This window comes from Syngnathoides biaculeatus, chromosome 4 (genome assembly GCF_019802595.1).
Source record: "Syngnathoides biaculeatus isolate LvHL_M chromosome 4, ASM1980259v1, whole genome shotgun sequence".
In the NCBI taxonomy this organism is placed as follows: Eukaryota; Metazoa; Chordata; class Actinopteri; order Syngnathiformes; family Syngnathidae; genus Syngnathoides; species Syngnathoides biaculeatus.
Window position 1 is genome coordinate 11136144 of NC_084643.1, and position 18232 is coordinate 11154375.

The 18232-nt window shown below is 46.1% G+C and overlaps 3 protein-coding genes across 7 annotated transcripts; 1 reads left to right on the forward strand and 2 right to left on the reverse strand.

Moving 5' to 3' along the window:
- Positions 1 to 4967: 4967 nt before the first annotated feature.
- On the forward strand, positions 4968 to 7264 carry pdxp (pyridoxal (pyridoxine, vitamin B6) phosphatase). The gene is made up of 2 exons (XM_061818221.1): positions 4968 to 5741; positions 6256 to 7264. Exons 1-2 carry the CDS (start codon positions 5159 to 5161, stop codon positions 6600 to 6602), a joined length of 930 nt encoding a protein of 309 aa, XP_061674205.1. The 5' UTR covers positions 4968 to 5158; the 3' UTR covers positions 6603 to 7264.
- Positions 7265 to 7309: 45 nt separating this feature from the next.
- Positions 7310 to 9401, reverse strand: kgd4 (alpha-ketoglutarate dehydrogenase subunit 4). 5 transcript variants are annotated; one of them, XM_061818223.1, is made up of 5 exons: positions 9160 to 9401; positions 8895 to 9052; positions 8239 to 8302; positions 7718 to 7923; positions 7310 to 7640 (listed from the first exon to the last, which is right to left on the reverse strand). In XM_061818223.1, the coding sequence occupies exons 2-5, from the start codon at positions 8946 to 8948 to the stop codon at positions 7623 to 7625; spliced, it is 342 nt and encodes a 113-aa protein (XP_061674207.1). In that variant the 5' UTR covers positions 8949 to 9052; positions 9160 to 9401; the 3' UTR covers positions 7310 to 7622. The 5 variants fall into 5 exon arrangements, with proteins under 5 accessions (XP_061674207.1, XP_061674208.1, XP_061674206.1 ...); XM_061818224.1 differs by having other exon boundaries at positions 8895 to 9035; positions 9144 to 9401; XM_061818222.1 differs by having other exon boundaries at positions 9144 to 9401.
- An 896-nt stretch (positions 9402 to 10297) lies between these two features.
- LOC133499786 (betaine--homocysteine S-methyltransferase 1-like) lies at positions 10298 to 18172 on the reverse strand. Its single transcript, XM_061818117.1, has 8 exons — positions 17255 to 18172; positions 16531 to 16663; positions 15237 to 15349; positions 14920 to 15111; positions 14701 to 14848; positions 13651 to 13833; positions 12635 to 12863; positions 10298 to 10796 (listed from the first exon to the last, which is right to left on the reverse strand). Exons 1-8 carry the CDS (start codon positions 17270 to 17272, stop codon positions 10619 to 10621), a joined length of 1194 nt encoding a protein of 397 aa, XP_061674101.1. The 5' UTR covers positions 17273 to 18172; the 3' UTR covers positions 10298 to 10618.
- Positions 18173 to 18232: the final 60 nt, after the last annotated feature.

Consider the following 18232-nt stretch of genomic DNA (forward strand, 5'->3'; position numbering starts at 1 on the left):
GTTTTTTTTTTTTTTTTTTTGTTCGGTCACACACCGATGTTGCGAGATGAGGCCTGGCTCAGTGTCCACTCGCAATCAACCTTGAGGTGTTTTACTGGGCTGGCGGCAGGACTCTGTGCAAACCAATTAACTTCACCCATCCCAAATGGTCTCCTCCATCTCTTTACGGACCTTGCTTTGTGCACCGTTGCACTGACATTTTGCTCCAAACTGTGCAAGTGTCCAAACTTTCTCGCTACGTTTGAGTGGAGCGCAGGGCCTTCCATTTTTCAACGTTTCCAACTTTATGAGAACAGTTTGGAGATGCCCCCCCTGTTCCAAAATTACTGTGCGTCAGTGCACATATCAAGGTTCATAAGGACATGGATGAGAGACTTTATTGTGCCTGTCGTGCACAGTCCTGACCTCAACCCTATAGAACACTCGGATGAAATCGAGCGGAGATTGACAACCGGGCCTCCTATAGTTCAACATCAGCGTGGAACAACACAAATGCGCTTCTGGAAAAATGCTCCTCGGTTTCCCACAAAAACACTCCCCTGTACCTTTTGGAGAGCATTTCCAGAAGAGTTTAGATGATCAGGCTGCAAAGGGAGGAACACTGTCGTCTTAAACACAACGGATTAAGAATGGGATGCCACTTCAATTCATAGCAAAGTCAAGGCAGGTGAGTGAATACTTTTGGCAATATTGCTGAATAATGTCCGCGGGATGCTCGCCTAATTTCGTCGGCGTAGCCTGCCCCTCCCTTCCCGCATGGATGCAGTCGGGCTTCATCATTTTTGAACATCTCTCCTCAATGGTTTGAGCTCGTCTGCTACTCGGAGAACTCGCTCTCCGGCTGACTGACGGGTTTCGGTTCAAAATATCCGCCGATGAGCTCAGACGTGCAGAAATTGAGAGGGGCTCTGCAAATCCACACGTCAGAATGACCGACTGTAATCTTTCATCTTTCACTTGCCACGAAAACCCGTCTTGCAAAGAGCAATGTCGGCAGGAGAATCGGTTATGTGCGTTAGTAATCGTTTTTTTTCTTCTTCACGATTACATTTGCTCCGGAGGATTTTAGAGGTGTGTGAAGTGCTCCACAAAGATGGTGGCCACTCGTCACGTTGCGGTGATGGCACAGATTACTTGTGTGATTTTCAGCATAATCTTGTGATAATAATGTTGATGAGCTCTTGGGGGAATTTGTCACGGGCCACACCGCCGCATTCATCGCAAAGTAGTGATTTGGTTTCAGTGTCGCATGCTGCTGTCTTTTTAAACGAGTAGACTGTCGATAATAACTGTGACGAAACGTGAAAGTATTTGTATTTGTCTTTCTTCCCACCACTGGACACAGACGCCTTTGTACGGCGCTGCCGCATTGTCCCACACCTCCATGCTGCTTTGAGCTGACTGTGCTACAAGCGGGGGGCGGGGGGAGCGGGGCGTGTGTGTGTGTCGCACATTCAAACAGACTCATTGTGCCATTACCCACGTCAGGGGTCAGTGTCCGTGCGGCCTCCAGGCTCTTCTTTTGGCACCGACACCTGCAGGCCTCAACTCTGACCCGTCGGCCCGGTCCGCCTGTCCGCCCGCGAGGCTCGGCAATGTTCACGGTCAGCGCTCCCTCGGCGGCGCGGAGCAGAAAAGGTCTTGGAGGACCTTCCCCCCTCCCCTTCCACTGTCCTTCTTCCCACCCCTTACATCTGTGTTGGGGGGGAAAAGATAAATTAGCAAGCAAAGAAAGAGCAATTAGAACGGCATGTTCTCTCCCCCCATTCAGCTGTCCAATCCTTCATGCCATCTCTTCCTTTCATTTGTCTGGCAGTTGCAGGTGCCAGTATGTCTTCCTCTGCCTCGCACGCAATCCCAAGTGGGCAGGGCGAAGCGGGCCCAAGCGTAATAAAACGGCGAGCGAGGGGACAGATAATAATGGCGAAGGAGAGGAGGGGAAAAGAAAAAAAAAAAAAAAAACAAAAGATGAAATGCCACTGAAGCAGAAGAGGAATGGAAGCAAACAAGTTAGACGAGAGGAGGGGAAGAATCGGCACCAAATGTTAAAAAAAAAGGAAAAACAGTAACACGTCGATAATCAGGTACTCCAGACAGGCAGGAAAATCAGTCTTTATCGATCGATTATTGGTTTTGAGCTGGTTTGTTTTTTTGTTTTTTTACATAAAACTCTCAAAATCCTCTGATTTCATCCTCTCGCCAGTAAATAACCTCAGATTTATGTTGTCTTCCATCAAAGGAGACTGAATTATATTTGTGTTCAATCGAAATAGGACAAACATCCGATTGGACTTTGGAGAATCAACGATCAACGTTTTCCATATTTTCTGGCATGGACCAAACCAGTAATTGAATGGATATCATTTATGGGGAAAAAAAAAAAAAAGTCTCAGTTTAATGTATTACAAATGGGAATGTTTGCGGCTGTGATTGACGTGTAGTTGAACCGGAAACAGCCTCAGATTTGGACGGCATATCAAATTATGAATCGGAACAGGATGGGACTTCAAACACGAAATGTATTGACAAACAAATCTCTGAAGTCACGTGACGTGCTCCACAATCATCGTGTCCGCTCTGCAGATCACTAAGTTACCAACCCTTAGTACGAATTAATTGCGACAAATGTGGTACAATTTATAGACTTCAAGTGAAATGCACTGGTGGGTGTGGCCTCGTGCGTAATATATGATGTATTCACTCCAAATTATGTTTTGGTTCTTACGGAACGGCTGCGCCTTGCCAGTTTCCCAGCAGAATCGCAGCTTTGGCTTCCACAAAACAGGGACGGATTTCACACTGGGTTAAAACATTTCGGAGTAAATTGAGCTGAAATAATAACGATGATTCGGAGCAAATGTTATTCGGCTGCAGTCTGGACGCAGAGGGGCGAAACACGACATAAAAGCCGAAACATTTTAAGCGCAGCCGAATTGTGTGGGATTTTTTTTTGGGGGGGGGGGGGGGGTGAACAATTAGTGAGTTTGCTTCTTATGAGCCGCACGGCATGAACACTAAAAACAAAATAAGCCGTAGTGGATGTTTAACCTCTGAAGTGGAATCGGCACTCGTTTATTTATGGATTTTGTTTGAATTTGGAGGCTCTGCTGTATGTCTGTATGTATGCAGAAAGCGTTCGTAGTAAAAGAATTACTGAAAGCGACGAATAGTGTCAATGGTGACAAACTCTATTCCGATATTTACCCGTAGGTCTATACAGTATGTTACATAGTTGATCCATTTTTTTTTAAATGACTGAATATGACATGATTTACCTTCAGTATTGAGAGTCAAGTTCTAGTTCGTAAAGTGTCCTGGATGAAGTAGTTTGAACATGCAAAGCGCACACAGGAAGGTTTGAGCTGAGATTGGAACTCAGAACCTTCCAAGTCGTGTTTAACCTTTGGGGCCTCCCTCTTGCTCTGAAACACAAGTTCCAGTCCTCAAGTGGAGGGGGCCTTACGCCATCTAGCAGTGTACCTCGTGTACTCCAGAAATGAATGACAGAAAGCAAACGCAGGAAAGTGTACAGTCATTTATACACGTGCAGTACATTGAATGGGCAAGACTGCGGCGGACGTGGATGCCGAAAGCTCGCCCACGTCGGACGCGCAAGGAAGGACGTTACCGAGAAGGTGTCCCAACTTTCATTTTGCCTGCCCAAAACTACCTGGATTCATTTCAAACAACAAAGCCTCCAAGTTTGATGCTTTTTCAGGTCATCACTTTGTAATATGATTGGTATGGCCCACTTTGAAAGTCCTTCGTAAATTTCCACTTTCTCACACCAACAATCGAATGGGTCATTGGGAAAGAGGATAAAAAGGAATTTACAAGTGCAGTAGATGGCTGCTTTCGATTCCTTTCCAAACAGTGAGGTATTTGGGTTGGGCATCAAAAATGAATATGAGACAATAGTTTCACTTTTGTTTACATCTTGAGTGGATGACCGACTCAAACTGCGAGTTGAGCAAAAGTATTGCAACACGGATTTACAGTTAAGCGACTTAAGCCCCGCGACCCGCCATTTAGCTTTTCTTTCCTTGCGTATCTGACTGGACGAGAGAAAATGTTCAAAATATAAAAATGCTGAGCAAAGATTCCTCACTCGTTTATAACAGCAAATGACTAAGTTCACCGTTTACACCAGAAAACAAAACAAAACATACCGTTACTGTAGTTGTAGAGGAGCAAAATGAGTTTTCCTCACCCCAGAAATGAATCATACATTTCTATTAATGAGTCTGATCCATTTGTCGTTGGTTGTGCCTCAACATTTGATGATTTTTGTCACAGACATGGTCAAAAAAAAAAAAAAAAAAAGGTGTTGTGCTTTTCCTTTGTAGGTACAGGAATACAATTGCATTAAAATGTACAAAAGAGTGAAACGTATCTCGCATGGTTAGGGGCTCAGCACCGCAAAAAAAATGCTCTCGAACAGTCATTTCCAACCTTTCTAGAGCCAAGGCACATATTTTACAATCGAAAAATTCCACGGCACACCAACAAAAGTAAATGTCACCAAAAATGGATTGATTGATTGATTGATTGATTCATTACTGGATGTGCTTCCTGCCATCTAATAGAAGAGGATTTTTGTTGTTGTTGCGTCTGTCACTGGCATAAATAGACGAATAAAGATACATTATTCCTTGGAAATAAACATTTATGTTAGCAATTACATAAAATTGGATAACTTCCCACGGCACACTAATGTACCCCGGCACACTGTTTGGGAATCACTGCTCTAGAATACAGTATTGATATTTTTTTTTTCTCACTTTCAGGGTGGAACAAAATAACGTCATTTTGATTTTGGACTGTCCAAAAGAATTTGTAATTCATATTGAAATCCGTGCCCCCGAGTGAGGAAATGCGGCTCGGACAGCGGATGCATGATTGATTTTGATTCTGGAAGGAATCTAAAATGATCGCGTGATTTATTTCAAATGACGCTCCCGATTGGTCGAAGCGCCGCTGCAATCCCATTGGTCGGGATTTTGACCGGGTGGGCGTGGACAGACGTCAGGTTTCCTTCCTGTCTCGGACGCAACCGCGACGATGAAAACTGATTTAATAACGGCGCGTTCGGGGCTCCCGACGGACTCGGCGACGCGCTAGGAAGCCAAAGACGGAAGAGGCCGAGGTCGACGCCGCCATGGCGGCCACCTGCCGGAAAATCGGCGGTGCGCAGATCCGCGGTCTCCTGGAGGCGAAGGACTTCTTCCTGTTCGACTGCGACGGGGTCCTGTGGCACGGCGAGAAGGCGGTGGCCGGCGCGGCCCTGGTGGTCAACGCGCTCATGAAGCGGGGCAAAAACGTCGTGTTCGTCACCAACAACTCGACCAGGCCGCGCGAGAAATACCTGCACAAGTTCTACCGGCTGGGCTTCACGGCCGTCACGCTGGAGCACATCTTCAGCTCGTCCTACTGCTCGGCCCTCTACCTGCGGGACGTGGCCAAGCTCCGCGGACGAGTGTTCGTGGTCGGCTGCGACGGGCTCCGGGACGAGCTCCGGGAGGCGGGGATCCCCTGCGCGGAGGACGCGGACGAGCCGGACGCCACCATTTACGACTGCGCCCTGGCCGCGGACGTCAAGGCGGTTCTGGTGGGCCACGACGACAAACTGACTTTCCTCAAGCTGGCCAAGGCCTCGTGCTACCTGAAGGACCCGGACTGCTTGTTCCTGGCCACCGACAACGACCCCTGGCACCCGCTGTCGAGCGGGAGGATCCTGCCAGGTACGGGGAAAAAAAAAAAAAAAAATACCTTCACCGGTTGTAAGGCTTAACGACGAAAAATAAACGAACAAAAAAAAAAAAGTGAAAATTTGGGTTAGCCCGTTTACTTTTAAGTTCTGGGCCTCCACTTCCCGAGAAGGGTTGCGTCAGGAAGGGCATCCGGCGTAAAAATTGTGCCAAACATATACGTGCGTTCATCTGAGATGATACGCTGTGGCGACCCCGAAAGGGACAAGCCGAAAGGAAAACAACAACAACTTTTAAGTTCCTTAATTCCCGCACATGCAAGTCACCTCAAATTAAGGTTGAAAGTTTGAAGGCAAAAAACACATCGCAGGGTGCGTGGAGACGCACGAGACTCCACACGGGGATTTGAACCCCGGTCCTCATAACTGCGAGGCCACCTCGTATAAAGATATAGTAGCCCCTTTTGTTGTGACCCGATTCTTCTAGGGGAATCCCAGGTTCTCTCATTTATCCCGGTGTTTTGTTTCGTGTGTTCCCCCCCCGGCAGGATCCGGTTCCCTCATGGCAGCCCTGGAGGTGGCCTCCGGCCGCAAGGCCACGGTGATCGGCAAGCCCAGCCGCTTCATGTTCGAGTGCATCTCCAGCCAGTTCCCGGGCGTGGACCCGGCCCAGTGCCTGATGGTGGGCGACCGCCTGGAAACCGACATGCTCTTTGGCTCCAACTGCGGCCTGGACACCATGCTCACGCTCACCGGGGTGTCGCAGATGGAGGAGGCCCACCAGTACGGGAATAGCCAGGTGTCGTCCGATCAGAACCTTGTGCCGGACTATGTGGTGGACACCATCGCCGACTTCTTGCCTGCGTTTGAGGAACTGGAAGATCAGAGCAATTGACCGATGGGGTATTTCTCTTTGCGCTCTATCGGCGGTACAGCCGTGCCACGAAAAGTGGGGGAAGAACCACCACATTTTCACAATTAGCTTTATTGGCCAAAGGAATTTTTCTCATGGCGGTCGGCGCAGCCCCTGCTACGACGTTCAGAACAAAGAACAACATAGCAACAAGAACAAGAGACATTTGTCTTTATAGGAACGACAGTATTAGGAGCCAGGAGAGAGCTTTGGCACTAACTATCCTGTGGTATTTCAGAAAGGGTAGCAAATCATGGATAGGTTTTAAAAAAATATTTCCTGATTTTCAAAAAGGCAACTGCGAATATATGAGGAATTACTCTTAGTTTCAAGCATTCCTCAGTGTTGACCATTTGTGATTGTCATTTTGATTGCACGTGTTTCTGAGGGGAACTCTGAATGAGATGTCATTTTCTTGCAAAACCCTCTAATGAACATTTAATTTTCGACTGAAAGGACTATCCTCACAAGTGGAAATCGTCTCCAATCTCTAAGTCACTTGTGCTAATATTCCAAGTACTGTGTCTCCTCATTTAGTGGCCACTTTTTGAGGATGGGAATGATCGTGTCACACTATCGTGAGTATTCAGTGTTAGCATAGAGTGCATGTTTGCAACAATAAATAACTGCATTTATGCTAAATATACAGTTTGCTTGTTTTGAGTCCACATCACGCACACACCAGAAGATCGCAACAGAATATTGCTTTAATGGCTTGCCGACGCAGCATTAAAACAAACAAGACGCAGAGCAAGAAGATGTCAGGGAAGTCAGTCGGGATGCCAATGGAAGAAAACATCCATCGTTCATTAGAAATGTCCCTCAAAGGGACTTATACACAATAACAAATGGAATAATCAAAATATGTACATATGCAAGCAATAGTATAATATTTTATTCTACATTGTGGCATGTTTTTTTTAGAGCGTGTGCCAAGAACGGAAAAGGATGATGACCTCAGCAGATGAGGACTTCACTTGTCGTTTTATTAAATGCGTCTCATCACTCGGGTCCGCCGCGCTGGAACGACAAGAAAACGCAGTTAAAATGCGCTGCTGTGCTCAGAACTGCTTAGATTTCAAAACTGGCAAACTGACCTGAATGTATTCCATCTCTTCGACCACCATTGGTCTCCGGCGGTACCTCGCGGGGAGCAGCTGAATGGATGCCAAGGTGTCGGGTGCGCCAGGGATGGGCGGCAAAGTCACGCGATTTGAAATTTTGGGCGGCGCTGAAGCCGACGCCGAGCTGGGATTGTTGGGCTGTGCGGTGTTGACTGACATCGTTTTCAATACTTCTTGAGCTTGAAGAACAAGAAAACAAAATATGATCGGGAAAAGCAGGAAATTGACAGTCTCAAAGTCCCATTGTGCCCCTGAAAAGCCCAAGAACAATGAAAAGTGAACTTTTCTTAATGATTAAATGCAAATACATTGTACTAAAACATTTATTACCAGTACAACTTTACTGTTCTCGGGCAGTAATTGTTTCGTATACCAGAAGATGACACCGATATAAGTGTACTAGTACAGAACAATATGCATGCTCTAATCAAAAACCTGCATGAAAATGGTTTGGACTTTCATCTACTGTCTAAATAGGCCACAATGCCACTCACCGTTGGGCTTAGGGATGCCTTCCCTACTCGGAAATTTGATCATGGGCGCATGCGGCCGCACAGCCTGAGGAACGCAAAAACATTCAATTGAATGAAAAACAGATTAGTCAAATAAAAATCCTGTTTAAAAAAAAAAAAAAAGGGGGGGGGGGAAGGGGTAATCACATTTTAAGGGGCATCTTAGTCATTTTTGGAACGAGAGCAAGGAATAAAAGACATCTTCCCATCCCCCAATTTTAGTCCTTTAAAGAAAAGACATTCCATAATACAGTCAAACATTTTCGGCATTATTGAAAGAATTTTTTCCCCAGTTTAAGGTATTTATCCCAGCAGTAGTCTCACGAGCACGAAGAAACTCACAGAAGAATGAAAGCGAAATGTACGCATTCATAGTTGAAATACGGAATAGCCCTTGCTGTTGCTGTTTCGTTGTGTTTTTTTTTTTTTTTAAAGAAAAAAAAACAACAACTCGATATTGTTGACGTCCGATAAGAAGGACACCAACAAGGGTACGACCGCAACGGGCTTTCCCTCCCTCGTGCTAATTCCTCAAGCATTCGCGTCAACTAAAAACCCACATTATGGCTTCCGAGCGTATACTAACATTCCACGTACGGTAACTCAAAAGCAAGTTAGTTGTCATGTTGAGACGTTACCTGAATAACTCTGGCGGAGGGAGCGGCCATTTTGGTGCTCACTTTGCTCCCCATGACGACCTCCGCACTTTAACTTCCGGGTTGAAAACCAATGGCGCTTCTTCCGAGACGCCACAAGATGGCGTCGGCCTCAACACGCAGCTGTGCCCAGAAAGGTCCTGCAAAGTCAGCCCGCAACACGCCAGCCAAACGACGTGTGAAGGGTACGCCCCAGCGAATTGTCGCGTTTAACTGAGCACACATAATTACCTAGATGTTACGATACCTGTCCGATAAACAGCAGCAATGAAGCACAGCTTAAAAGACACCAGCGGGTTAGCTTCCAGCCATTGGCCCAAGGAAGTACTGTAAAGCCTAATTAAAGACTTAAATTCATTAGCCTCTTGCGCTTCAAGAGAGTTAATTCGGTTGTTTAATGGCACGCATGGCTCCAGAGTTGAAAGCAAACGTTACTGTCGGATATTCTGTATTACTGCCAACTTGTCAGGACAGTGAAAAATAGAAATTGTATCTTTTATTTTGACATTACCCAGGAAATGATACGCTCCTCACGTGACACATTTCGTCCAATAGGCAACGCGGTAAATTGCAGCGCTTGTCAACAGAGGAGAGTGTCATTCCATCCGTTATCTGAGCTGCTTATCCTCACAAGGGTTGCTGTAGTGTAGACTAGTGCAGCTATTTTCGGGCAGGAACTGAACTCGTTGCTGGCCAATCGCAGGTCACACATGAACAACTTTTTGGGTAAATTAGAGTCTACAATTAATGCACACGTTATTGGGATGCGGGAGGAAACAGGAGCACCCAGAGAAAACCCACGCAGGCAAGGGGAGAACAGTAGTATAATTGCATGTAGCATGCCTTCTTTTTTTTTTTTTTTTCTTGCAAGAGTCCCTCCACTCCACATGTTTATGTGTCACCTCTGCAGTGGTGTATGAATATGTTTTCACGCCGCATAAGATGGTATGCTCGTTTGTTTTTCATTTAATGGTTTCATATTATAGCCCAAAAGTGTTTCCCCAATGAAATGTGTTGTAATTATGACTGGTGTGTTCGTTAATTTTTGTGATAGACGATGTATTATTGTAAAAAATAATGACTGTATTTACAATGTTTTGTAATTACCTGAAACAAAAGCAGATGGCAAGCTTGCAACCAATTCTGCAAATCAAAAAAATAGATACACTATATACATATACAGTAGTGCTGTATTTCAAAATGTTTATCATCAGTTCTTGTCTTTAATGTCTTTCTTCAAGCAAAATAATGTTGTGACCACTCTGCGTGTTGGGGCGGCGCCCCTCGTGCCCTCAATTGATCAGCCTCCACTGATGTTTACATTTGCGACAAAATCTTTGGTCTTTTTGAATCTATATTGTGTTATACGCCCATCCCACAGCAACAGTCCAGACACCAATTCACGTTGCATTAGGTCTGTTTTTATTTTACAAAGTTGTCCTGTATCTTGGAAAATAAAATGTCCAGATCTTAAAGGGGCTTGCGCCAAACCCGAGCTGCCACTGTGGCTTCACATAAACTCGACTCAGTTTATATTCAAAAGATGAACACAACAGTGCCAATTTCAAGCGAGGATCAGGCCCCTGAGTGGTCACCAGGGTGAAAATTGTGATGTTTTCACACCCGTGTCAGTCCGCGGCTGTTTACGTGAATCTTTGCCGTCAGGTCTGAGTGGGGGGGGGGAGGGGGGGGGACGCTAGTTAAATTCAGTGGCTCTTTGAGCGGTCAAACAGATCCTTGAGTTGTTGCTTAGTTGTGGCTTCTTTCTGCTGCATGAGGTCGGTGCTGCCTTTGGTGACACCCCAGCTGGCCGGGGTGGATACGGAGGAACACAATGGACGGCCAGAAGCCGGCTTCAGGTTCTCCCAGTAGTCACGGCGGGCTCTAAATCGCATAAAGAGACAGGAATACATTATTCTGCATATTAGAGACACATTTGCATTATTTTGGCCGACACAGAGGGTATAAAAAGTCTACACAGCCCTGTTCAAATGCCAGGGTTTTATGATATATAACAACGAGAACAAGATAAACAATCTCAAAACATTTTCCACCATTAATGTGACCTAGAACCTTTACAACTCAATTGAAAAAAAAGAAGGAGGTGAAGGAAAAATAAACAACTGAGATCATGTGATTGCACAAGTGAAACACAGTGGAAATGAGGCTGTGTTCAGAATAAACCAATCGCATCCAAATAAATAAGAATCAATGCACATCTGCTGCAATTATAAGTGCCTCTTATTAACCCCATTTAAAGTTGATATGTTTTCGTGGGTTTTCCCGACATTTTTGTTTTCACAACTTCGAACGAAACCAACAGTAGAGAGACCTCCTTGTTCAATGGTATCGCTCAGGAGAAGCGTCCAGAACATTTTCCAAGGCGTCAAATATATCATGCGACAAAGTGAGGACGGTTAACATCAAGGGCAGAAAATATGTCACTACAGTGACGTCGCCTACAACTGGTCTTCCTTCCAAAACTGATTGAAAGAAGAGAATCAAACTGGTTGGGGAGACTGACAGCAACAGTGAAGGAGTTGCAGGAATTTCTGGCATGTATTGGCTATTGGGTACACGTGACAACAATCGGTATCAATTTGTAACCTAATTTGTGCTTTGCATGTGACGTCGGACACTTGGTCTCACATTTTCGGAAGGAAGGACCGTGCACTTCTTCTCCCGGCTCCGACCGGGGGATGCTCAGTCTCTCTCGCCTAACCCAGCCAGTGCCTCCTTCCGAGTCAAAGGGTGTGGCACCAGGACCGAACGAGATCCCAAAACTCAATTCAACCCAATTTTTGGGTAATTTTGTGTCACAGGTGGGGACTTTGGTAGCGTCGGTTGTCGCGGTTATCACCCAGAACCTCCGATGCCGACCTCTTGTCCGTGCTGATCCATCTCGACTTTTCGCAAACTCAGACCCACGCCACTTCTGGTCAGCGTTACGGCAATTGGGCACTTGCATGTTGGGGGTTACGGCTCTTCTTAGCCACCACTAGTTGGACACTGAAGGCCTCGCCATCCAGGCGGAGACGGCCAGTCCACAAACACATTTAGTCGGTAGATGGACGAGAAACGGACCGGGTCGATTTTGGAGAGGTGGATTCTTCACGGTGCCCTACCTGGTCCTTACCTTAACTCAAAATTGCAGCAAACAAATTAGTCACTTGGCAGCAGTTATCTTTTCTTTTCCCTAACCCTGTCGCAGTGCCAATCCCAATTCCATTCAATTCAATTTGAAATGAACAAAGTGCTTGTTCATATCCTTTGAGGTAGAGTGGCAAGACAAAAGCTTTATCTGACACAGAAAAATAGAGACCCTTCAAATGTCACAAACGCGCATGGGAACGTGTTTTGGTTCGAGGAAACCGACAATGAAGCTTTTGGCCTAATTTGAAAAGTTATGTTTGGTGCAAACACAACAGTGCCCTTGACCAAAAGAACCCAATTGACACGGAGTGGAATGGTGCTGGCAGCGCCATGCTTTGGGGCTGCTTTTCTTCAGCTGGAACTGGACCCTTCGTCAAGGTTGAGAGAATTACGATGACCACTTCCAAATACCAGTGACTGTCAGCACAAAACCTTTCGCCCTTGGGCTAGCAAGCAAAATAAACAAAAGAAAAAACTAAACAAATCGATGAATGAAGAGCTGTAGACATTTCAAATAAGATCAGTGACCGCTGAGGATGAAAAGCGACGAGTCTATGAATATGGATTACCTGGCTCTGACCCAGGGTTTGGTGTGCATCTCCAGACCGGTTCCCCACATGCCGTGTTTCTCGGATCCAGCGGGCAGAATTCCCCTCTCGACCGCCAGCTCCTCCGCCACGGCCCTGATGTGGTACGGCTCGTATCCGCAGCAGCCGCCGATGAATCGGATGCCGGCGTTGTAGGCCTCCCTGGCGTACTTGTGCATGTCCCAGCGGGTAAGGATCCTGGGCTCCAGAGCTAGACAAGGAAATCGCAGCCAAGTTGTGGGTTTTTTTTTACGCTTTTACGGTTTACTCTGTTAACCATGACCTCATTTTCATTCCCGTTTGACGGCAAAAAACAAAACTAAACTCAACTAAATTTCATTGTTTCCCACAGAAAAGTGACCCAAAATATGTTGTTCACGTGCTACAAAGTTTTTGTCTACACAAAAGCTTTTTGGTCATGTTTATTACAATGGAATGTTGGATATTACAATGTGTGTCAAGTCAAGAAGAAGGTCATAATGGTGGGATTCTCGAAAGTGCAAAACTGTACGTGGCATCATTGGATGCGTTTTTTTTGGGGGGGCAGTGGAAACGGTGTCAAAGCGCAAGCTCGAAAAAGTCCCAAGGACGTTTTTGCACGTTCCCTGAGAAACGTGCACTTGTTGGTCACTCCATTTTATGACATCTATTCAAAATTCTGCCTCTCGTCGTCTTAATTGGAGCATGTCAAACTTTTCCTGGCTTCTCGCCACTGCTGTCTCTCTACTTCTAAGGTCGATTTTAAATTGTGCTATTTTTTTCTTTGCTGCGATCTTTGAGCTACTACGTAGGTCACCTGAGTCAAACCAAGTGGAATTATTGTTGCTGTCATCCAATTTTCAGCTCGTTAAATATGTCAAACAATTGAAACCTTCCGAAAGATCTGTAGTTCATAATTTGATATTGACAATGATTATACTGTACATACGATGTGGAAAATGAAAAGTAGGTAAAGGTTGAAAAAGCGTACCGTGTCTTGTGTGCATGTGTGTGCTTACCGAAGGGGAATTCTGGCAGGTCGATGAATCCCTGGCAGTTGCAGTCGGGGGTGTGGTAGGCCAGAGGCTGCGCCATGTAGTGAGCCTTCAGGCCGGCCTTCTCCACGCCCGCCTTCATCATCTTGACGGTCTCCACACAGGTCAGCGGGTCGAAGTGGCAGTTGACACCCACGATCTGAGCACCTGCGAAGAAACACCATCACAAAGGGGGTGAGCTCACACATTGGGAAAGTCCAACTTTTTCATTTGTTTGTATTCATCATTTCTTCACCAAGAAACTTTAGTCGTGTGCCTTCGTGCGTACGTTTGTACGTATGTTTTCTCTCGGCTGTCAAACGTTTGCCTTGTCCCGCCTTTTTCTTCCCAAAGGTAAATGAACATTAAAAATTAACATTTACATGATGTACTTTGAATGTTTTGTTTTGTCTTGGAACAGATTACCCGATTTACATGTAAAACGCGCTTCTACTTGTGAAAAATTCACGTTAGGAAACGACACCGCTGTATTTGTCTATGACTGTACTATCCTGGGGCGTCACTTGTGGATCAGCTGGTAAAGCGTTGGCCTCACGGTTCCGAGGTCCCGGGTTGGATCCCCGACCCGCTTGTCCGGAGTTTGCGTGTTCTCCCCGTGCCTGCGTGGGTTTTCTCCGGGCACTCCGGTTTCCTCTCACATCCCAAAAACATGCAACGTCCATTGGACACTCTAAATTGCGCCTAAAAGTGTTGTTGTCTTTCTCCGTGTGCCCTGCGATTGGTTGGCAACCAGTTCAGGGTGTAGACCGCCCCTTTGCCCGTTGACAGCCGGGATAGGCTCCGGCACTCTCTGCGACCCTCGTGAGGATACGTGGCAAAGAAAATGGACGGCTGGATGTACTATACTGAACCCAGGTGGCCAAAGTTTGCACACCAGGCTGAGCCCAAGTGCTGGAACAGATGAGTGGCAGTTTCCGTTTCCAAAGGTAACAATGAGAGTTTTGAATTATTTGCACGGTCCACAGTAGCAAATCTGGAATTGTTGGAACTGTTTGTCTGTAAAATTTCACCCACCAGCTTTGACCAGCCTGACAGCGCACTCTCCGGGTGAGACGCCGTGCATGTCGCCTTGTGGCCCGATGCACAAAGAAGCGGCCACCGGCTTCCCCGTCCCCTTCAGCACCTCCACGGCCCACACGGCTTCCTCGACGTGCTCAAAGTACTGCAGGAGGCGGAAACGCGAGCGGCTCAGAAACTCGGACGCTGCGTGCAGAACCACGGAGTGGCCCGTACCTCGGCAATCAGGAAGTCCACGTTCTTCTTGATGAAAACGTCCAGTTGCTTCTTGAAGATGGCCTTGACCTCGGTCTCGCTTTTGCAGCTCAGGTAAGATGGCGTCTGAGACACGCCTCCCGCCACTAAGGCGTCGCCCTCGTTGGCCACCTCGCGGGCCAGATCGCAGGCGGCCTCGTTGATTTGGGCGCCCTGCGCGGTGAAACCAAAAAGCTTTTTTGACGCAACGCTAAAATTCGCTTTCGTGGACCTGCTCCCGGTGCAGTTACGGGGGGGGGGGGGGGGGGCAAATTCTACACGGGTTTTGGTGAACGTACGGTGTAGCTGAGCTTGTTGCCCCTGTTCTCCAGCTTGTCGTCACTGGCGTAGAAGGTGAAGGTCTGCATAACGTTGGACCCCGCCCTCAAGAACTCCCTGTGCAGCTGGCGCACTGCGAGGTCAAACATGGTTCCGTTAGAAGACAAACGCGCCCCCCCCCAAAAAAAAAAAAAAAAAAAGAAAAACTTTAAAAAAGCAGAAGCAGAGAAAAATGCAGGGCTGGCCCGAAGCCTTCCTCCAAGGGCTGCATACAGAAGTGGGCCAACTTGAATTCATTAAAAATGTGAAAAGCAGTTTATCTTGCACTTAAGTCATTTGTGTGATTGATATGTTAGTTATGAGAAATCAAATAGTTGAAGATTTCTCTGGATTTGCATATGGCTTGCCCCCCCTTATCTCATTTGAATAGATCTAACAAAATCCCAACATCACATTCAGAACCAAAACATGACCAATCTGTCAGAAGGCTGAATTTTTTTTTTTTTTCCTCAAAGCAATATTTATTGTAAGATCATTCATATGTTCGAACTTGACACAGCAGAAAATAGTGCAAACCATTTTGGCCTCTGAAATTGAATTCACCGCTACGAAGAGAAACATTATTACAATTTCGATTTGATGGTAAATACGCGGAATGCTGCATATTGGCAGAACAGCATTCCCGCATTTACCAATGTGCGTATTTTATTGTGATGGTTGTTATCCTTTATTTGTGGATGTACAGGCTTATTTGCATCTTTTTTCAGGGTGGTGGGGGGGGGGGTTTATTTGTTTGTTTGCTTCAAGGCAATTACAATGAGTATGAATTTTGCTATACGAAATCATTACAGGATATGAAAGTACTTTATTGGGAATCGTACGCGTCGGTGTACCCTTGGGGGATGTACAGTAGTTCTCGCAACTCCCCACTTTTTCAACACCCTCAAACTTCACGCTGCCCACCCCCTGAACCCCGCCTTTTTTTCTACATCGTGTTGCGGGCATGGGCATCAAAGTAAGGGGGGAAAAAACCATAGCCCTGAACATTGGGGGGGGGGGGGGGGGCGCAACTCTGCCCCCCTGTGGCCTATTGGCTTGAATTTGGAGCGAGTTCCTGTTCATAGGCCAAATCAAATGTCATTTTTTTTGTGCAATATATGCCAAGAGCTGCAAGTGGCCCGGGGGCCATACGTTGGACAGCAGCGCTCATTTAATATGATCCAAAACAAATTGCGTGTCAAGAAGAATCAAGAATGAAATGATTGTACTGGCTGTGTTTACTCTGTGCCCGCTGAGCACATTCCGGGCCCTCACCTGCTTCGGGGTGCTCGGCGGCGGCTTCGGGGGTCCAAGGACCCGCCTTCACGTAGCCCCTCTTCTCCAGGGCGAACACGAAGCCGCCGTCTCCGATCACAACCTCCCCGGCGTTGAGGCGCTCCAAGATTCCCTGAGAGAAAGAAACACAGGATGGATGACATTTGAGGAAGGTTGATGATATACTGTAAGACTCAAACACACACACACACACACACAAGACCCGCTTTGATATTTCAAAAGCCCCCCGGGCCACTTTTTCAATGCAGGTTTTTTCCTTCTGGTGGCATTTTACTGCAAAAGTGATACTTGGAATGAATACTCGTACATTCCTGTGCACAGGAGTGACGGAGGTTGAATCAGCAAAAGCAACTTTTGACCCTAAAGGCAGCGTCAAACTGATAAACGTATTAAGTGTCAGCATTTTGCGTTGTTTTGGGGATCTTTTTTTCTCGGAACGCTCCTCCAACTGAAAGATGTCTTCTGGTTCAATATAAAAATGTACGTCGGGTTTTTTTTAGTCACGTGAGTAGCTGCTTGTGATAATGTAATAAAAACATGATCTATAAAATGCAAAGCCCCCAATGCCTGGCCAAATATTTTCATTCGATTTCACACTCCAGTTTAAAGGATTTGTACGTTTTCTGCACTTGAAAAAACTTTTTTCGACATATTTCAAATATGTCCCATCTGCATTTTGAGAGCCATTCTTCGTATTGCTTACCTTCTTTACGGGTGCCATATTCCGAGAGCTGTGTGGACCCCTGACTGCTCAGACTTTGGCGGGTTGAGGCAGGCGTTAATTTGGACCAGAACTCTTGTTTAAATCCACGGCAGCCAGGGGAGGGTTCGAAGCCAGAGACGCTCTGATTGGCAAAGGGCGGCTTACGCAACAACTGCGCCCCTCACCTTTCAAGACGAATGAGTGCGTTGTCAGTGTACATTACCAGTTTAGTCCGGAATTCTTTTTTTTCGCTTTGTTTGTTTGTGTGTCCCGTTTGAAGCTCGAGTTTTGCCGACGAGACACATTAACCAGATACGCGCACGCGCAGCCGACGGGGAAAGCACTTCACGACTGATGCAGTCATTCAATGCAAACAAGCGATACGCAGAAAATTGGTGCAGAACTTTAAACTGGACAGAGAATGATTAAACCCGGAGTGTTTGAATTGACTTATACGTGTTATGTAATCATATGCAGCACTACTGAATGAAATGTCAATTTGTTCATGAAAAATATGTTCCAAGGATGCAGAACAAGCTACACTACAAACAAAATCTGTTTCTGAGTCATGTGCATGTTTAAAAAAAAAAAAAAAATTGGATCCAGTCTGATTTGTCTGTTTTCATTCCGATCGATTGAGTTGCGTCATTTTGGTAAATTCTGCATCCTGATCAAAAGCTTGCTTGTCAATCGAAAGGTTTATACAAATAGAATCACAACAAAAATCCTTTCGTGACCATATCGAGTTGCTCTAGTGACCTTTACCAAATTTATCTGCATCTTGATTTTGGAATCCAGAGCCCGACCAAAAGTGTTTTTCAATCACAGCCGCTCATTTGTGTCACGATTTAAAAGCAGCCATACTTATCGGGTTTGGCGTTTACAAAATATTTCAGAATGCACAGTTTCAAGTGTTGCTCTTCCCGTCCTTCCATCGCAGTTTGTTTGATTTTTCTCCACTTTTCCACTTTGTCACGC